The 19,875-nt window shown below is 39.5% G+C and overlaps 1 protein-coding gene across 2 annotated transcripts in view; it reads right to left on the bottom strand.

The window, feature by feature from the left end:
- Positions 1–19,875, bottom strand: part of bmp1a (bone morphogenetic protein 1a) — a 33,189-nt gene that overhangs the window by 12,081 nt on the left and 1,233 nt on the right. Inside the window, exons 2-6 of one of the 2 annotated variants that reach the window (XM_004072482.5) lie at positions 13,856–13,969; positions 11,399–11,524; positions 10,575–10,692; positions 9,063–9,241; positions 4,823–4,928 (exon numbers count right to left, since the gene is read on the bottom strand). In XM_004072482.5, the coding sequence (XP_004072530.1) occupies positions 4,823–4,928; positions 9,063–9,241; positions 10,575–10,692; positions 11,399–11,524; positions 13,856–13,969 (643 nt within the window). Of the gene's footprint in view, positions 1–4,822; positions 4,929–9,062; positions 9,242–10,574; positions 10,693–11,398; positions 11,525–11,737; positions 11,850–13,855; positions 13,970–19,875 lie in introns of those variants that run through there. The other variant, XM_078952822.1, reaches the window with a different exon arrangement.

Here is a 19,875-nt window from a genome sequence, read left to right as displayed (position 1 = left end):
ACCCACTTCACTGCGCACCCTTCAAGCAAAATGCGTGCTGAAGGATCAAGTGATTCACCGTGAAATTGTGCAATTCAAATCACCGTCATCCTCTCACTGTTGCCTAACAAAACTGTGGGATTCTGCGGAAGAAGTTAAGTCTTGACAAAAGAGAATTTGGTTTTAAGAAAGCTTTAACAAATGTCACAATCACTCAAGAGGCTTGGCATGTGTGCTCAGTTTATTTAAGTTAAGGCGTTAAACAGCTTTAAGACATTTATATAAGCTTTAAACTTTAGAATTAGCTAATTCTGCATGAGGTCATATCTGTGATTTTATACACACATATATAGGAAAAGACAAAAAACAATTTTAAAACAACCAATGAACACCACGCCATTAAATGAACGTTCAGACTTATGCGTAGGTTTTAAAATTAGTTTACTGTATGAAATGGGGAAAAATATACATTTTAATTGGAAAGCAATATGATTTTATGTCAGTGAAGGCTCTCATTTATTCAAATGACATTGTCTTGAAGTTGAGTCATGGCAGCTGGACTTAAAATCATCCAAAGTGCTTCATCAGAAGCACTGAAACGTTTCAAGAATGATTTTAAGTCCAGATGCCATGACTCAACTTCAACACAAAATAAAATTTTAAAGATTTTAGAACAACCCAAGCTGTGTATAAATATACAATTCTTTAAAACAGTCATTGCAGAGTTGGTATTTTTTGAAAAATTTTAATTTGAACACACACTCTGTACATCAACTCAGCATCTGTTCACACATTTCTGAGTATTCATCTAAAAAGTAGCCAGTCACTCCCAATCCACAAAAACGAGCAGGTTCTCACATTCATACGTATGAAAGTGAGGAACAGCCCCTTCCAGGAAGAGTCTGCGCTGCCAGCACCACCCCCAGGCTAACACACACACACACACACACTTTCTCACCGGAGCAAGTGAGAATTGGCAAAAACACTTTCCTTTCATATGCACAATGTGCACATCCATCTTTGCAAATGTTTGTTTGTTTCCGAAGGCGAAACGCAGACACGCTACCGAGGTCGGCTCTAGGTTGATGTCATGACGACACCCACAGGCAGCGCAAGGCGGCGCCTCAAGGATTGAGGTGTTTTACTTCCGGATAGGAAAATTTGCTGTGAAAATAACTATTATTTCAATTAAAAAATCGTTCTTTGATGTGCCAAAGGTAATATATTAATCACATACAAACATGAGCATTGTTTACTATTAAAGGCTTGATAGAGGGCATGTTAATAGACTACTTTTTGCTAACGGTTGCAGTGAGTTAATATGGCTACTACACTGCTTTCAATCATAAAAAAACGATTTTTTCTTTTTTTTCCCCTGATATTCTGTTTTTTTATGACATTTGATTCCATTTCTGATGAGTGTGCGTAAAACCTGAAAATATTCACTAAACTTTGTAGAGTTTGATGCTTCTTCCTTGTCTGTCAGGTTTATTGATTGCTGAAAGAGCAGCAATAGAACAGCTGCTTTGTTAGAACTAAGTTGAACACTGAGGTTATTGATCACATTTGTCGGCTTTGGCATGGACCAACTCCAAGGGCTCAACCTCATCTCCAGTCAACATAAGCTTCATTCTTCATCTAAACACAAGTCAAAAAAGGGATGTGGGGCAGCATCCAGTAGCTTTGCTTATAGCTGATCAGAAGAGCCCAAAACTTCAACAATGCAGCATCTTTTGACACCTTACTAGTTTATCATCTTCATCGTTGTAAGTGCTGGCTCCCTGGCCGTTCCCATGGTGACGTGCCTATCAACGACAGGCATGTGCAAACAGAGCAGCCTGAGCTAACAGTTTAGACTGTGCCTGCCTGCCGGTATGCAAGCTTCCTTGAGCCCATATGTTGGCCGTCGGTTTAAAAAAAGAAAAGCAACTCAAGCCAGTGTCAGATGAGACAAAGGGCACATCGGCAAGTCTCTATTTGAGTTGGCACTTTTTCATGCAACATTCTTCAAGAATATCTTTAAAGCATAGGAGGAAGGGGGGGCTGGTAGGGTTGTGGGACGGGTAACAGCCCAGACAAAACGCGTGGGTTCAACTCTGCTCGTCCCCAGGAGACACAGCAAAACATCAAGGCAAGCCATGAAATCTTCCAAACAACAGCAGCAGCAAAGGCCCAGGCTTCCCACGGTGATTTACTGTAAAACACCCAGAAACGACATCGGCCAGCAGAGGGGCAACAATGAATGACAAAGCCACAGGTAAATCTGCTAATCAGCGTCAAGGAAAAAAAAAAGACCAAAAAGCCAACAGGGGCCCCAATTTAGTTGTCTGAAGTCATCCTCCTACTCCTAAGTAATCTTGAAAATAGAGGGAGAAGCTATAACAGGACACTTCACTGAACTAGAACAGAGCTTAACTAAAAGCAGAACCGGGTGAATTACCCAACAAAGAGGAGTGGACCACTTAAATGAGCAAAAACCTGCAGGGCGAACCCCCAACCTGCAAGATTAAGAAGATATGTTGAGATCTTGACCTCAGATTAGCAACACCTAAATGTGCCAAAATGACTGAAATTCAACCTAATCTTTCCAGCAAAAAACAAAGCCCTTGTACTTTAGAACGTTCAAAGTTGCACTTAAAAAATTTAAGCAAGCCAGACAAAATGAAGAAAAAAAAGGAAAAAAGTATTCCCCTCCCTCTGATCTATGTGAACTACATTTCCAAACCGACGTTTCAAAGTTGGGTTGCACAGTGTCAGACAGGACCTTTCTGTACATTGGCTTACATCCAGCCTCAGCCTCTGTTTGAACAAAGATTCCTCTCTGCTTCCCAGAATCTGTTTGCTGCTAGAGCCCGGCCGTAGATCTGAGGAGAGGCCTCCACGTCAAGAGAGAAAACCCGGAATGCCACTGGTGTGGAATATATATGCAGCTGAAAGAGAGAGCCAAATAAAAACAAGTCCACAGCTGGTGCTTATATCAGATAAAGGTAGCAATTATTATAGTCTGGGCTTAAACCCGCTTCTTGCTTTGAATTTTGTCTGCCCAGAGATCAGGTTGCATCTGCTCTGAATTACTGAGCTCTGTCTCAGTGGATGGGAGAAGAGCTTAAAGATGAGGTAAATGTTACTCAAGCCCATGCATTTTTTCCAAGTTCAATTGTCAAACGTTGAACACGACCAGAAGGACATGTGCAGAGAATGGACGGATGTTTTTGTAATCACAATTATGAATCAGAGGCGGAATCAGCTCCAAGTTCCCCTCTGAGGCTTTCTTGGCTTTGCAGTGACCCAGCTGGTAGATAACCACCACTTCAGATGATTAGATCTGAAAGTCCTGACTGGTGTTTGCTGTGTGGCTTTTTAGCAAAGTCCTTCGTCCAACACCAGAATGTCTGGAAAAGCTTCCTGCAGCTTTCAGCGAGGATTGGAGCTTGAGGTTAGTTGAGGAAAACTGTGCATTTTAAAATTTGACATGAGCACGTCTACATTTAAAAGCTGAGCAAAAAAACAGACTTATCTAAGATAGACTTCCAATGTTTAAATGATGATTGTCACTTATTTACCTCCACTCCAAAGTCTATGGTGCTCACCTTTGACTCTGAATCACTTAACAGAGTAAGGTGAGTACTAGAAATATGGCAACAATTTTGTCTAATAAACACTTTTGGCTTTTCCATCAGTGTTTTCCAGTGTCTCATCATCATTTTCCACTTGTATAATGAGTGTACAAGATTTTGAATGTAAAGTATTTACTGTAACAACTAAATGCTTGGAAATAGCAGTAGACACCTAAATAAACATATGCAGTGTCATATAAAACTTCTTCAAAGAGCTTCCAAAATCATAATGAGGTGGTTTACAGCACAAGAGCATAACTTTTACAGGAAGTTTCATGCTAGCCTGAGAGTGTAATGAAGAAATTTCGCAATTATGAAGCAGGGCCTGTTGCTCCTGGTCGCTGTACAAGTTCAGCTACCAGGAACAACACTGCTTTAATGAGGCAGCAGGAGCCAGGGAGAGGAGTTTTAATTTGATCGTGCTGTGAGAAGAGGTAATACAAAGTTTCACTGTGGCGACAAAGATTAATTGTCATCTAAATGTGAGACAACATCATAAATTGTTTCAGACAAACGTTTCTTTATATTTCAAGAAATTTAACAGTTTAATATTACGCGACAGCTGATACAGTATCAATCCTCCAAAGCCACATGTGTTAGAAAAAAAGTGTAAAAGATCCTGCTGGGAAAAAAAAGAAAACCACAACTAAAATGCCCTCAAACCAAGACCATACATCAATTTAGACATTACACTAATCAGCTGACAGGAAGACTGTAAGTAGAACCAGACAAATCCAAATTCTTTAAAAACGTTTTTTTATGTACCAAGTCTGGTTTTTTGTGCCTCAAGTGATTTCAAATTAGCAAAAAAAAGTTTTGTCTAATTATGACATAAATTGCATGACGGATTTTCAAGATGCTAAAAAGTGTAAACTATAAATAATAATAATAAAATAATACTAAATAGACAACAACAGTAAAAAGGCACAAAAACTATTACATTTACCTTTGGATGCTGAGCTAACAGCAGGGTTTAAAGAAAGATTTAATTTTCCTGCCATTTATTGCTTGAAAAACAATGGTTCAGAATTTGTTTTTGGTTTATTTGTGGATATTTTGTAAGTAAGTAGGCATCATCAGGAGTGGTCTGAAGCGTACAGCTCTGGTCCATCACACACATCTGTATATTCAACATTTTAAGCAAACAGTGTAAAAGGCTGAAACAGACTGAAAATGGCTTAACAGGTTTTTAGGATTGGCACATTACAACTTGCCAGATAACTAACCTGGAAAAGGTGTTCCTGGCATAGTGCATGATACTATCAAAGTCATAGACTTCTCCCAAGGAGTCCACCTCCCCTGGCTCCATCTTCAAAAAGTTATACTCCTGCCCTAAAAGGAACAAAGTGTTTGGAAAAAGAAGAATCACATATGAAGCCGAGTCAAACCAGACTCTTGCAGTCAGAATTTCATTCAGGAACAGAGCAAAGAAAAGACAAAAACACTTTTTATATGCACATCTGGGATTGAGGCAGAACTTTTGCGTCAGACTTTAAAGCTAAACACTAAAAAAGGCCTTTGGGATCTTTTAAAGTATAAAATCAAAATGTATTTTACATTTTTTGAGAAGTTTAAAAACTGCTGTCTAACATTTAGAAGTTTTTCCTTTAAACTGGTCGAGTCTTCAAAAAAAAAACTTTGAGGGAGCCTACCACACGCTAGTCAGTATATCTCACTGTTGTTGTGCAATCCTGCTAACAGAACAAGTGGAGCTGACTCACTTTTAAAGGCCATTTTGCTCCAACATAACTACAGTGTTTAGAGAGTTAAGATGAAAGCTTTGTGATGGAGTGAAATCCCCCTAATTAGTTTTCCTAATCTGTAGCTGTGCACTCAAGATTTACAATTCTGAATAACATCTTTAAATGTTGCTTTAATATGTTCAAACAAAATAGCTGTTCAATAGAGACAAAAACTTCCATCTGTTGATCCAAATATGGAAATATTTGAGAAATGAATATCCTGAAGTGAAGCTGTGGCATATGATGAATCTTTTACTGGGGCCATAGATAGAACTAATTTCACTGTAAATAATGAAACTCTCATGGTGCCACACCTACAATAGAGGTTGTTTATTTTTCTGGGGGTAGAATCACATTTATTTTACTAAAGAACAATAATTTCAGAACAAAAAAAAATTCCTTTTTTGTGCAGCTATGTATGACCATGTTTTACTTATAGCTGGAACCTTCAAGTATCTGAAAATGCACCAAAAGATGCAACAGAGCCTCAGTTCTCTTGCTAAATTTGGATTTCATGTTATAATTTCCATGATGTCATGCACCAACACTATAAAATCACTTTTTTTGGGAGAGATTTGTCTTTGATTAACTTCATATTATATAAACCATTAAAAAACCGTGACACATTCTTCACAGTTTTAACAAAAACTTTTCTATTTCAATGTACTTTTATACTTTTTCTTTTATTTGGATTGGAAGGGATTCAACTTCACTGTGAAAAATGCGATTGGAAAAGCTGTGTCATTTGTTTGTAAGCACAGGTTTCACGCGTCTTCTTAGTCTTTCGGTCACCCCCTTTAGCAGTGCCACAGTAAATCATCCATCTTCATCTAATCCTCTGCATCTTCCTCACTCACACCCACCTAGTTCATGTCTTTCTTCACTACATCCATGAACCTCCTATTTGGTTTTCGTCTAGGCCTTTTATTCTGGCAGCTCCAGAGCATCTGAGTTGTCCTTCAGATGGATTCATTCCTGATCCTATCCAACCCAGAGAAGTTCAACATCTTCAGCTCTGCCTCCTGTCTCTTTCTCAGAGCCACTGTCTCTAAACCAACATGGCAGGTCTCACCACAGTCTTCTACACCTTTCCTTTCATTCTTGCTGACGCTCTTTTGCCACACACCACACCTGAAACCTTCCTTCACCCATTCCAACCTGCTTGTACCCATCTCCTCACTTCCTTAAGTACTTAAAATCCTCCACCTTCTCCACCTCTGCTCCCTGTAATCTCACTGTTCCACTTGAGTTCCTCTCATTTACACACCAGATACTCTGTCTAGCTGCAGCTGATTTTCATTCCTCCTTTCTAGAGAAAACCTCCACTTCCCTAATGTTCCTCCATTTGCTCCCTGCTTTCTTTAGGTCTGCAAATACAATTCAGCTGCTTCTGACCTTTGCTGTGCCTCTCTGAAAGCATCGTGAAAGCAAATATAGCATCTGTGGTTCTCTGCATTGGCATAAAACCTCAGCCAAAGGGTGCTTCCACCTCTCTTTTCCTATAACCTCATTGTGATTCATCAGCTTTGTACCTTTGTAGTTTCCACAACTCTTTATGTCTTCCTTGTTCTTAAAAATAGGCACCAGTACACGTTTCTTCCAATCCTCTGGCATCGCCTCACTCTTTAAGTTCTTGTTAAACAGCCCAGTCAGAAACTCCACGGTTTTGTTGTTGGGACTAACTGCTTTTCCACTCTTCATCCTCGTCAATAGCTTCCTCACTTCATTGTGACTGATCTTTTTTACTTCCTGTTCTACAACAGTCACCTCTTCTACTCTGAGCTATTTAAAGTTTTCCTCATTTAACAGCTTCCTAAAGTTTTCTTTACATCCTTTTATCCCATTTGTGAAACCTGTCAACACATTTCCACCCTCTTAACACACTCCTGAACTTCTGGTTCCACCACCAAGTCTCATTGTCTGCTTTCCTCTTTCTAAATGACCAACCAAGTTCCCTCCTCCCAGTCTCCCCGATCACTTTATGCCTTTGTCACAATTTCCCTGAGGGTATGCAGGTGGCCCTCATGAAATTTTAAGACCCTAGACAACCCGGAGGTGAAATGTTCATGTACTTTTTTTTCTATGGACATGCTGTGGGCATTAGGCATCGGATTGTGACAAACACATATACAACACTCAGGGATAAATAAGTAAGAGTAAAGTAGGTGAGACACTGTCCCATTGTACAGATTTGTCATTTTTTTCAACCCCACCAAAACCTGCCCACTGTGCAAGGAGCCCGTTCAAGTAGTGTGTGCTATTTGTGCTCCTATTGTGTGCTTCTTGTGCACAGCCTGGCTGTTAGAAATGAGGAAGTTAGACAATCAGACTGTAGTTTGTGTGGACGTCTTCCATGCATCTTAAGCCACTTTTGTATCACCTGCACACTGTGCGTGGAGCATTTGCGCACAGTCAGTAAGGAGCCAGTATGCGCACCTCACTAATGACTAAAGTGCAGGGTTAGGGCACTGTACGACAGCACCCCCCATATGTCATAAGTGCGTGTAACTTCCATTAACCTCACAAATACTTTACAATGCATTTACCACATACACGGAACAATGGTACATTTTATTTTCATGACATCCCTTAAGGTGGCCGCACAAGCCTCAAGGGAACTTCAAAACACACCTGTGCTCCCCTCAAGATGCAGCTGCTCCTGTCTACAACCCTCCATGTGCCCCGAAAACCCAAAAACCCACAGTGACTAAGGCATTAGCTGTAGCTGTCCGGTCATCTGGAAGAACCTCCTAAACTAACCCCCCCTAAAAAGACATAAAGTACTTGTTTTTTTAAATTTCCTCCACCTTAGTCCTCTTCATCTTCCTCAACACCAAAGAAATCCTGAGACCACCATCCTATGCTGCCTAACTACACTCTCCCAGCATCTGCACAAAATGCCATCAGTATTCATGTCTATGTCAGCCTACGCTCCTCTCTTTTTTGGAAAAATGTCTTCACCACTGCCATTTCTTCCCTTCAGCAAAATCTATCATCTGTCCTTCTGCATTACCATCCTGAACAACAAATGTATCAATTACTGCCTCATCACCTTTACTTCTCTCACCTACATGTCTGTTAAAGTCTGCCCCAATCACCATTCTCTTCATCTTTAGGGACACCCTCAATCATCTCATCCATCTTTCTCCAAAAGATTGTTTTCATCCTCTCGCTCACATCCTGGGAAGCATGACCGTTGCCAATATTCAACATCACACCTTCAACCATCAGCTCCAGACTCATCACCCTCTCTGACAATCTCTTCTCCAGAACATTCTTTGCTAACTCCTCCTTTCGGATCACTCCTCTGTTCTTCTTTCCACCCACAACTTAATAAATCAGTTTTAACCCACATGATATTCACCTTTCTTCTTTCCATCATATCAATCTTTAGGTTTCCCTGTCAAAATTCCTACATTTAAAGTTTCTAGTCCACAAATTGTGCTTTTCCTTTTCTCTTTTCCTTTTCTTCCCCCAACAGTGGTCCAATTTCCCTGTAGGTCAACAGCAACGGTGATGGTTGTTGTTGACCTGGGTCACGACCAATCCAGTATCAACGTTTTGTCATTTGAACAATTGGTTTGGCTTTCAAAACATCTGGAAAACATTTGGGTGGTAAAAACAAACAGAGGTCCAACATAAATGTGTCTTGTTCATAAAAGTCAAACATGAGACCCCTGCTTTGTCTCTCTGTGTATAAAAAAGCTTTTTATGCTGCACCTACCTGGTTGAATGTTGTCCTTGATGATGCTGACGTGTTCATCTCTATCAGGCCGTGTGTGTTCGTGCCAGAAGCCAATCACATGACCCAACTCGTGCACCACAATGCCAAATTTATCACAGTTTTTGCCAATGGATATGGCCTGTGGACCCCCTCCACGGCGACCCACATATGAGCAGCACCTATGAAGCAAAAGCCAAACATATCCTTAAACATAGGAAGCTGTGCCAGCACAAATACAGAGATTAGATTTAACACTTCAAATGGAAAACCATAGAAAGGGAGATTTTTTTTTTTGTGAAAAGCTGACATTTAGCACATGATGCTTGTGGGGTAATTGAGGACGCAGAGAAAACATTGATATATTATTGCTGCTGATACTAATATTGAAAAAGGCTGACCCATTATCCACACACACACACGCACACTGGAGTGACCTTCATTCATGTGGCTGCCAATGCAAATTGTGAAAGTGATGCTAGATCCTGCCTGGCTGCAGAACTCCACCTCAGCGTGACATGAAAGGTTCAGTGTGAGAGTCTGCAGGACGGGCACACACATAATGGCAGTGTGGGCCAGACGGCCGCTCTCTAATTACTGTGAGCCAAGTCAGGTTCTCTTGAGACACGCCTTGAACTTTGCACAGTACAGATGGGGGCCTCTTGAATATGCAGCAGAGTCAAGCTTTCCCACTGCTAACTGCTGCTCCAAGAGGATAATGTCATCCTTGTTATTCAAGGGGTCAATCTTACCGCTAAAAATGGACAATAAGACAGCTGGAAAAAGATTATTTCCATAGCATTTCATTTGATCAGTGCTATATATTTCACTTGTGAGATAAATGATTCCCACAAGTTCTAGAAGTAAAAAATGTCTAAAAATGATATTTGGCTTGTGAATTAAATCTGTGAGGAGACGTCTTTAAAGCAAATGTTAGTCTCCTTTCCTCTAAATATCATATCGACAGGATGTACTACAAAGAGCACCAAATGCTCTAATTAAAAAAAAAAAAAAAAGATAAACAAATTTTCAAAAAATCCTCCACGTTCAAACAGATCTTCAATTGTCGCTAAGCAACAACACGAGCCACAACCAGCTCTACCCCAGAGAATATTTTTAAAAGAGAAACACAGACATAAGTTCAACTTTAGGACAACAGTGAACAGGATTCTGGAGAGGCTGGGGAAGAAGTGTTCCCCTCGAGTGCTGTCCTTTAAGTCATGTATGACACAAGTGCCTAGCGACTGATGCAGAGCGATGCTGAAGAGCAGGAAATTCCTGACCACTGAAAGGCTGTCTCTTTCAGAGTTGGCAGAGACTAAAATAACACCTCTCTGACTGCACAGAGACTGCAAACAGAGAGGATGAACAATGGTGAAAGGCAGCTGAGCAGGATACAAGGAAGAGTACTCAGGCACTAGATAATTAGCTGTGGATAATGAGGGCTTAGCAGAGACTGACCATTATTCAATTCTTATCAAGGGGAGCTAAAAAAAAAAAACCCTAGTGACTTACCCACATGGCCGGTAGGTGAAAACAATGTAGCTCTCCTCCTGGGTTCGCTCTATAAAGGTCACACAGGTGTGCTTCTCCCAGTGCCGCATGGCTTGACGGAATACAGCCCGCTGGCTGCCTGAGGAATAAAAAACAACACTCAAACAAAGACCACAGCGGTAAGCCTCAGCGGCCGAATGATCAAATGTTGATTTAGTATGGCAATCTTTTATTATTTTGTGCATTGCCAACAAGGACGTAAATGATTCTATTGCTAACACAATCTAACGTTGTTATGTGCTTGTGTGTGTTCTCGCCTGGAGAGATGGCAGCTGATGACACTAAAAGCTGTCAGAACAGACCAAACCATATAGAAGGGAATATCGGAAAAACAAAAAAAAGCTTTAAAAAACAAACAAACTGACATAATGAGCTATTGCATGTCTTTTTTAACATTTACACGCAAAACTCCTGAATTAAAACAGTGAGTTTATTTGCACAGATGAGCACCATCAGATTAACCAGTATCTTTAGAAAAGTCATAATTCAAAAACACAATGAAAAGAGGACATTAAGGAATAAATTTGAACAGATTTATAATTCTTGTGGAAAATAAAAAAAGAAAAAAGACTAGTAGTCTACTTCTTTTTAAGAAGACACTTCTGCCATCATTTTAATGTTAAGTATGAATATTATAGATTACAAATGCAAATCTTAATTGAGTCCTACATCTAGCCACACACAGGGCTAATCTAATAGGTAATAAAAACATATTAACTTCTATGTGTTTGATTGGCTGTGGTTCATTTTGTCCTGTGCAGTAAATCACAAGTGTTGTTACCTACCACTGAAGTTCCCACTGATAACATATGGAATAACCCCTTCAGGCCACACACGCTCTGGTCTGGAGGTGGCAGCCCTTTTCCTGCGCTGCGAACCTTGATTATTTGCGTTACCACTATGGTCAGATCCTGGGGATTTAAAAATTAAAATTAAAAAGACAAAGACAACACAAATTATTCTGTTCATTACTTGAGAACAAATGATTTTTTTGCACATAGAGTGAATAGTTTGAGATAGCTGCTTGAAGAACTAATGAATATTTATTCTACAGCCAGTGAGGATTATTAAAGATTTGCCGAAAAAAAGCCATCATAATTACTTAAGAAATGACATTTACTCACTCAAAGAGGGATTTCTTCAAACACCGTAATTACTTTCTCGTCACATTAAAAGGATTTTACAGAAGACTAATACTTTTTCCTTCCAATGTAATTTTACCATTTTTAATGTCACTCAACTATGCATTCATGTTGCCATGGTGATTAAGCCTCCATCTAAATCTGGTGTTCAAAATTACAGAGACATGACCACCCTATGGAAGGATCCCTGACGGTATATGTAAGGACATTTGTGGTGGAATGGAGTTGGTTCTTTATTTTTTAGAATCGAGACGTTTATGTGCTTTACACAAAAAGAAAACTATTTATCAAAAGTAAGAATCACACGTTGGGATAGTTGGAAAACTTTCTGTTTAGACTTTGAAAAAGTCTCAAGAATAAAAACGCTGTGTGTATTCAAGCTAAAGAATTTTAAACAAAAAACACAAAATAAATTAAAATAAAATAAATAAATAAAATTATATTAATACATTCAAATGAATCAAAATGAATTGAAATGAAATTTAAAAAAAAAGGGAACTGATGCTGCAAATTTGGATTTTAACATAAAATTTGTTTCTGGTCATGTGTACAACACTTTTGGATACGTAAAATAACAGCAATTGTGCAGCCTATAACCAACTACACTATGATTAAAAAATATATATATAAAAGTAGTGATAGTGAGTATACTTCCAACTTAAGGTCATCTCTATAAACTGACCTTTTAATGCGTATCACACTTCAAAGAATTCTTAAAATATTGTGCACCTCTTATCACAATGTCCTCAACAACCTGACTCCTATTTGCTACGTCTAAAGTCAAGTGGGAAGTTCTGTCACCATTTCATTTACTCATTAGCATTTAAGAAAATAATGTTTTATCTGAGGGTGTCAGATAATCAGATCTATTAATTAACCCTGAAAAGAACTCTTCTAAAAGGTTAAAGTACTACAAGCTCTCCTATTTTTCAAACTAAATTCAATGAGCATGCAGAAGGGGATTGTTTTTTCTGGAACAATGTGATCTGCTGGAGACCAGACTGAGGGAGTCCTCTAATGCTAGCAAGAACAATTAGCACGTACACTCGTGCATGTGTTGTGGAAAATGCTGATAACAGCCGACGGTGTTCCGCCAGCCGATAAGAAGGGCTGAGGAGATAAAATGTGTACAAGATGTGTTAATTGCATCAATGAGATTTGACCTACCAATGTGATTTCATTCACACAGACAAGTCTTTACAACTTGTGACATAATTTTGATTGTCCAACATATTCAGCCAAACGATCTAGCAGCTTTTTGCCATACTTTTTGCCAAGGCTATACAGTTCAAAGTCAAAGAAGTGGGTGAGATTCCACATTTCGCTTATTTTTCTTCATATTTGGAATTCTCTTAAATTCTTCGCTTAACACAAATAAAGAAATTGCTATTTTAATAGTAACTAAATCCCTTTTTTCTAAATCTGTAGTGTGTTTCTGTTCTGTCCTTTGTGATGCATTCTTGATTATAGCTGAAAATGATGTGATTTGTTCTGAACATAGGAGTACTTTACCAGCTTTTAACAATGAAACCTTGCTCATGACCATGTTAAGAAATTTAGCAACACTATTTGTTGTACTTTACAAGTAAAGAGGCCTCTAGCTAATCTGAAAAAGAAAAGAAAAATCAATACTCAGCACATGTTTTTTTATCTGCAACATGTTTGTTAAATTCCCCACAATTTGCCTGTTTCACAATGTCCTCATTAAGTTTTTTTTTTTTTTTTAAAGAAGCTGCTAAATGGCTGTGTTCAAGTGTAGACACCAACGTGTGCATGCTTGTTGGTTCCTGCTCACCTACAGTTTACCACGCTGGTCTACTCTGACTCACAGCTGGAGCTTAAGTTGTGCTTTTTAATTTGAGAACCACATTCAGCCTGACAAAGCCCAGCAGCTACTCTCAAACACCGTATTACAGGTGTTGCTGTGAGACCTAATAACATAGTTGTAGGCATACAAACCTGAAGAGAGCAAAAATAAAGCTTTCATTGCACTTTTGTGTGGAGAGTTTCGTCACTTGTACTGTTTCCAGTTCACATATGTCATTAACCAGTTGCTAAATGGAAACCATTGCCTCTTTAGATGGCATCTTTTGTTGTTACCTTCATCTGTGTGATTAACGTTCTGGACCGTCCTCTGCGCTAAATCTATTATTCTGTCCACTTTAAAGAGTCGCATGTCTTCCTCATCCAAAGCAATGTCTCCCAAGAAGGCAACTGGAAAACACAAACATACAAAAAAAAGGAACATCAGACAACATGAAGCTCTTTAACAGAATGGAACAGTCAGCCAGTGCAGTCTAAAAGCCTCAGGACTTTCCTGCTGCTGTAAACTCCATGAAAGTTTGGTCAACCAGCTTCATTCAAGTGCTGATTGTGTAAGAAGCTTGTGAAAACAAACATGATCCTGAATGATTCTGTTCAGTTTACCCTCTAGTTGCATCGAGATAAAAATATTTGTTGAGCCGTACTATGACGGACAAACTGTTTTCAATTCTGTTACAGAGTTGGACAGATGGAAGTAAATTTCAAAGGTGAAGGTTTATATAATGCAGCAAGAATGAGTCCTGCAATCTTCTGTAATGATGAATTGACTAATGGACAGATAGATGCTCACCATTTAAAAAAATCACATTTGCACTTTTGCCAGATGAGAAGTTTCAGCTTGGAAACAATGCAACGCTAACACTGATTGGATGGAGCAATATGGGGCACCTTGAACGACTAACGGCTCCTTAATGAGGCCAAGGAGAGGGAAAATATCCAAACAGACCCAGTTTATGTGGAATGTGCTTTATTGGAGTTCTTATTAAATGCTCGTTTGCTAGAAAACTCCCCTGCAACATGTAGGTGCTCAGTTTTACTGGGGTTTTAACACCCGCACATTTTCAGAATTTATTACTCAGCTAGAATGCAGGGGTTGGGGGAGTGGGGTGGGGGTGTCACTGAAGAAACAGAGAAAGAAAACTGCAAAGTTGGGGGGGGGGGGGGGGGGGGGGGGGCAATTTATCTCTAAACAGGAAAAGGGAAAAGAAGAGGGACCACTCCTCTAGGCTCAGAACAAAAGTTCTGAAACTGAAGGCAGATGTGCACCAAAGAGAAGGAAAGAGATCGCTTTCTGCTTGTGGTTGAATAGAATGTGGGGTATTTCGGTTCAAGTGTGTTTGGCAAGCAATAATTTGGGTCAATGAAGTGCCTAACAGAAGTAGGGTCAAATTCTTCTTACAGCAGAACACACAGCGGGGTATTGCTCCAAAGCTTTTAGAAGGCTTATCATTGCAATCTGCAACAAAGCAAAAGTGTTTTATCCGCAAAAATAAAACTTGATAGAAGTACCAGACAATAAAAAGAACCGGTTGGTTCTCTTTTTTCATCACATGACTACGATTAAATAAATCTAGAGCTGGCTGTAGTAAATGCAGAGCAGTTTTCCTCTCTGTGAGACAAAGTAGACCCGCGACATGCTAATGACCGGACTAGCAGATAATGACAGCAATAAGAAAAGGTGTAGATGAGCTCTGGCAAGATGGGGCATGTTCTGATGACAGATTCCAGGGGTCAAAGAGATCTTCTAATTTGTGTGTGCCAAAAAAGAACAACACTTATACTGACAGCTATTGGCAGAAACTGTATCACTGATACAGAGACTCCACCAGATGTTGTTTATTATAAACTGGACAGACTCACTAAACCGTGACAATTTTTGCTTTTTTCTTCAGGTTATTGGATTCCCAGAAGTGCTGAAGGGAACAGACAGTCCCAGAACTATAAGTCCGAGTACAGGTCCTAAATCTAAATGCAGTGGAAATAGCACGCAAACCAAAGAAAATCCACCAGGTGATGTTTCTTTACGGGTTGCTAGGTGTTGGCAAGTTTATTTGCACACCAAAACTAAATAATCCGGTGAAAGCTTACCAATGTCTTCATCAGCTCCTGCTGCTGATGTTAGGAGAGGCCCTTTAATCCAAAATGTTGTTGTTATCAGACAAGAAGGCTAAAGTGAGCAAACTCCACAGTCTAATGGTGTTAGGACTCATTTTCCCCCAGACACAGGGGGTTGTATTTAGATGCTGGTGGAAGTTTATGAAAATAAATCACAGAGATTTTGTAAGTAATCCCCTTGTCTCCAGGCTTTAGGTTTACACAGACACATGGTTTTCAGAATCTTGAGTACAAAACTGCAGACTGGGATTGAGGCCAGACTTTGAGGGAAATTGACAAATTAGATATGTAGGGCTCTAATGATATGAAAAGCAAACACATAGACTGGTCTGGTATGCAGTGGATTATAAACGAATAAATGTGGCAGATGGCAAGTGATCACCAGAGTGCAGAGCTGTATCACCATCCAAACAGGAGTTCATCACCTGGATAGCAACAACTGCAACTATGATCCCTATTTGAATGCAGTCAAAAACCATAAAGACATTGAAGTTTTGGTGTATTTATTTCTAACATGCTAGTTTGAAAAATAAAATAAGTCAACTTCCCCCACTAATGATTTATTTTAATCTACACCATAATCTTTCTGATCTCAGTCTGCTTCCCCCATCAACCATCACATCTAGTCAGATTACACACGAGACCTCAATCATATTAATTCCCCTGATTTGTGTAATGCCCTAGTCTTGACCTTTATGGTGTCAAATACTCTTGGACCAATCCCACAAATCTCTTTCCGTGAATCCCAACCCATGACATCTGCCACTGAAAACTGCACCAACATCAATAGCAAGCCTAAGCAGACTGGAACTTCAGCCTATATTTAGAGAGCCAGTCCCACTGGGAGGCAGGGGCTTTACTCCTGACTGTGAGCTTAGAGAGACATTTAGACAGCCTGTCCTCATGCATGACCCAATGATGATGAGGGATGCAATGCTTGGCCACGGCCCGGAATGCATCACAATACCTTGGCACCACCTTTCCCAGCACAATTTGAATTCCTATAGAAGGTAATGGCGTATTGCAGAAAAGGTGATTACCATGCGATGATAGGAGGAGTATCACCGTTTAGGTTTTCATGCGGTATGAGATGTTTGTTGTTGGCAGTTTAGCCTCCAACACTCGGTTGAAATGAACCTAAACTTTTTTTTTTTTTTAAGTAAAAACTCTTCTTGGGTAATGATAAATGACTCCTTACATGAGCTGTGTGGAAACCGAGCCTCTTCCTCAACAAATCTTTACCATGACATTTCCAAACACCACAATTTAAGCCTGTGGCAGGAGAGGAAAAAAGGCGTATATAAACTTTTCATTTCAAAAAGGTAACTGGGGTGTAATTAGAGGGGAGTCACAAACAACAGCACGAGAATGAAGTGATTATTCCACACTAAAAGCCTGACATCCTCTCACCCACAACTGGGATCAAGACTGTGTTTCTGTCACCGCAGCATCCATCTTCCTGACAATGTGAGTGGCTTCTGCTGCAAATGGCACACAGCAAGAGCCTGCCTCACCTATAACATTTCACGCTCCATCAAGCCCATTAGTCCTCTGGATTTCCTAGATCCTCCCTGCAAGTGCTTACGGATATCTTATTGCCAGTTTGGCTCTCTCTAATGATTCATCAGCTTGCTAAACATTTGTCCTTCTTTTTTAATGTCACACGGTCTCTGAAATCCAAACTGAGATGAATAATTCAATGGATCACACAGACATTTTTCAGCTTTGCAAAAAAATACAACACAAGAAACCTTAAAGGTTAATAAAGAAATGAATTCAGGCTAATTGAAATCAATTAGCGTTTCGCAAACTCTAACAATACTCCAAAAATTACAAAAAGTACAAGCACGAATACAAAAAAAAGGGAGTTTGAGTTGAGCGACATCAAAACTTGTAAAATCTATAATTAAAGTCTCACTGCGATCATCTTCTGATCCATTGTAAAAGCATTCCCAGTGATCTTTTGATTATGATTATGCCGTTTTTAGCCAAAATCTAAAAACTTCTTGGACATAGTTTCTGCAGAGCGGCAGGAGTTCATCAGAAACATGCCTCTGAGTTGTGGGCGTGACTGTTGGTGCAGTTACCCGCACTTCCCAATAGGCCTGCACAATAAATCGCAAATTTATCGTTATCGCAATTTCAAACTGTGCAATATACATATCGCAAAAGTCAGCGAAAATCGCAATAAATGGTTAACCTTAAGAGTGCTAAAACAATCTTATGGCAGCTTTAAGTATTTAACAAATCGAATAATCCCTTTATGCATTTGACCAATTAGAAAGAGCTCTACACGTTGTTGACCAATCGGATGGAGCTTTTATGTTACATGTGTCCCTCCTAATTAGACGACGGTCATTTGGAGAATAATTTAAGGTATTTTGATTCTTATTTAAATTAAACGTTTGCAGTGAAATGGAAATGTTTTTGTTTTTTTTGCTATTTGTTTATGTATTGCAAGTTTAATCGGCATTGCACTAATATTGCATATCGCGAGTTTTCCTCATATCGTGCAGCCCTACTTCCCATCATCCCTTTAATTACACTTTCTCCCTCTAGCTTACAGCCCCTCACACCCCCAACCTAACATTAGTGGTGCTGATTCACAATGATTTGAATTAAAAAAATACTCAGAAAAAAAGTTTTAAGCTTAATTTTCTTTATGTGTCTATCATGACAAAAATGTCACAACAATTTTCATTGGAGTGGGTCTTTGAATAATTTACCCTTTGTGTTAAGAGACTGAGACGATATCTTAAAAAGGAAAGATCTGACAGTTATATGAGATGAAAAAAATCTGACCCAAGTTCTTACAAAAGAGGCAAAAGTTTTTTTTCCTGACAGAAGTCTGTTGCACATCTTTTTATCAGATGTGGCATCTTAAGCCAGCTTCTGTGAAGCAAGGAGGAGTTTTTAGTTATTAAAAAGCTCAAAGAGAACTCAGTAAAGCAAAAAACAACACACTGACAGTGAGTGAAGACACGAAGGATTTCAAGTCCCTGTTGGCCATGAAAGGAAGCTCGCCTCACCTGAGTTATGTTAGAACAGTAGAAAGTGACTGCCCTGTTGGAGTTTTGGGCGTGCAATCTGGGTCTGTGTGAGGCTCCTGAGCCAGCCAGAGGAAATAACTCCAGGCTTATGCAGAAACCGCTCGCACAGGAGAGAGCCACAACAAAAAAGGGGTGCACGTAGGTTGACCTGTCGGCAGCCACAGCCGAGGCAGCGCAGGAGCGCAAAGGTTAAGCCAATGCTCAAAGATTTAACATGTACAATAGACAGCACAGTCAGCTGGCATCGTCACCGGAGGCTTTAAGTAGATTATGATGTCTACGCCTCCAGCAATGGAATAACTCAAACCAGTCACAATTTTCTTTATCATCATTTGAGCAGAGCATCTGGTTCTCATTAATTTCTTATTATAAAAATTAGTTTTGTTTTATTGAAGTGTTTGGTTCACTAAGTGCCTTTTAAGGTTTAGCTGCCAATTTTTGTGTAAAATTTTACTCATGTAAACTGTGTTTTATAGGAAGCATTGACCTGTGTGAGGAATTAATAAAAATAAAATAAAACACTTTATTAAATACAAGTCACTGTTGGTTCACTAAGTTAAACCCTAAATGCAGATGTGAGAATAATATGTTTTATGAAAGAGCAAGCCAAAATGTTAAGAAACAGAAATCCCAAATTTCACAATACAGACGAGTGAAATCCTCCAAAAACGCTGACCTGTTACCACAGCAAGTGATCGAATTGCCTCAACGCTATGATGCAACTGACAAACGAGGAAAAACGAGAGAAAAATCAATAAACCAAGAACCATCAACACCGCCTTTGACCACAGGCTGTGTGGAGGTCATGAAGATGAGATATTGGATATTTTCCTGCAAGGTCAGAAGGAGAAAGCAGGTGACTTTTCCATGGAAAACCATCATCAAAACTCCAGTTGGCTGACATTTCATTTGGAACAAACTGGCCTATTCATCAAAAAAAAAAAGTCCTTGCCTTGAAGAGTTGAGTTCTCTGCTGGGACATGATGAACTCAGAAACCCCATTCAAACCAACACCACACTCAGTGTCATCAAATACGCTCCAATGTGAAGAAACTGATGTTACATTTATTTAGAAGGGAATACTTGCGTGACTCATCATAAACAGTGGAGTAAAAACAGGAAGGAACATCT

This window comes from Oryzias latipes, chromosome 9 (assembly GCF_053564925.1).
Source record: "Oryzias latipes strain Hd-rR chromosome 9, Olatipes_Hd-rR_3.1".
NCBI classification, from domain to species: Eukaryota; Metazoa; Chordata; class Actinopteri; order Beloniformes; family Adrianichthyidae; genus Oryzias; species Oryzias latipes.
This window is presented reverse-complemented; position numbering and strand designations above follow the sequence as displayed.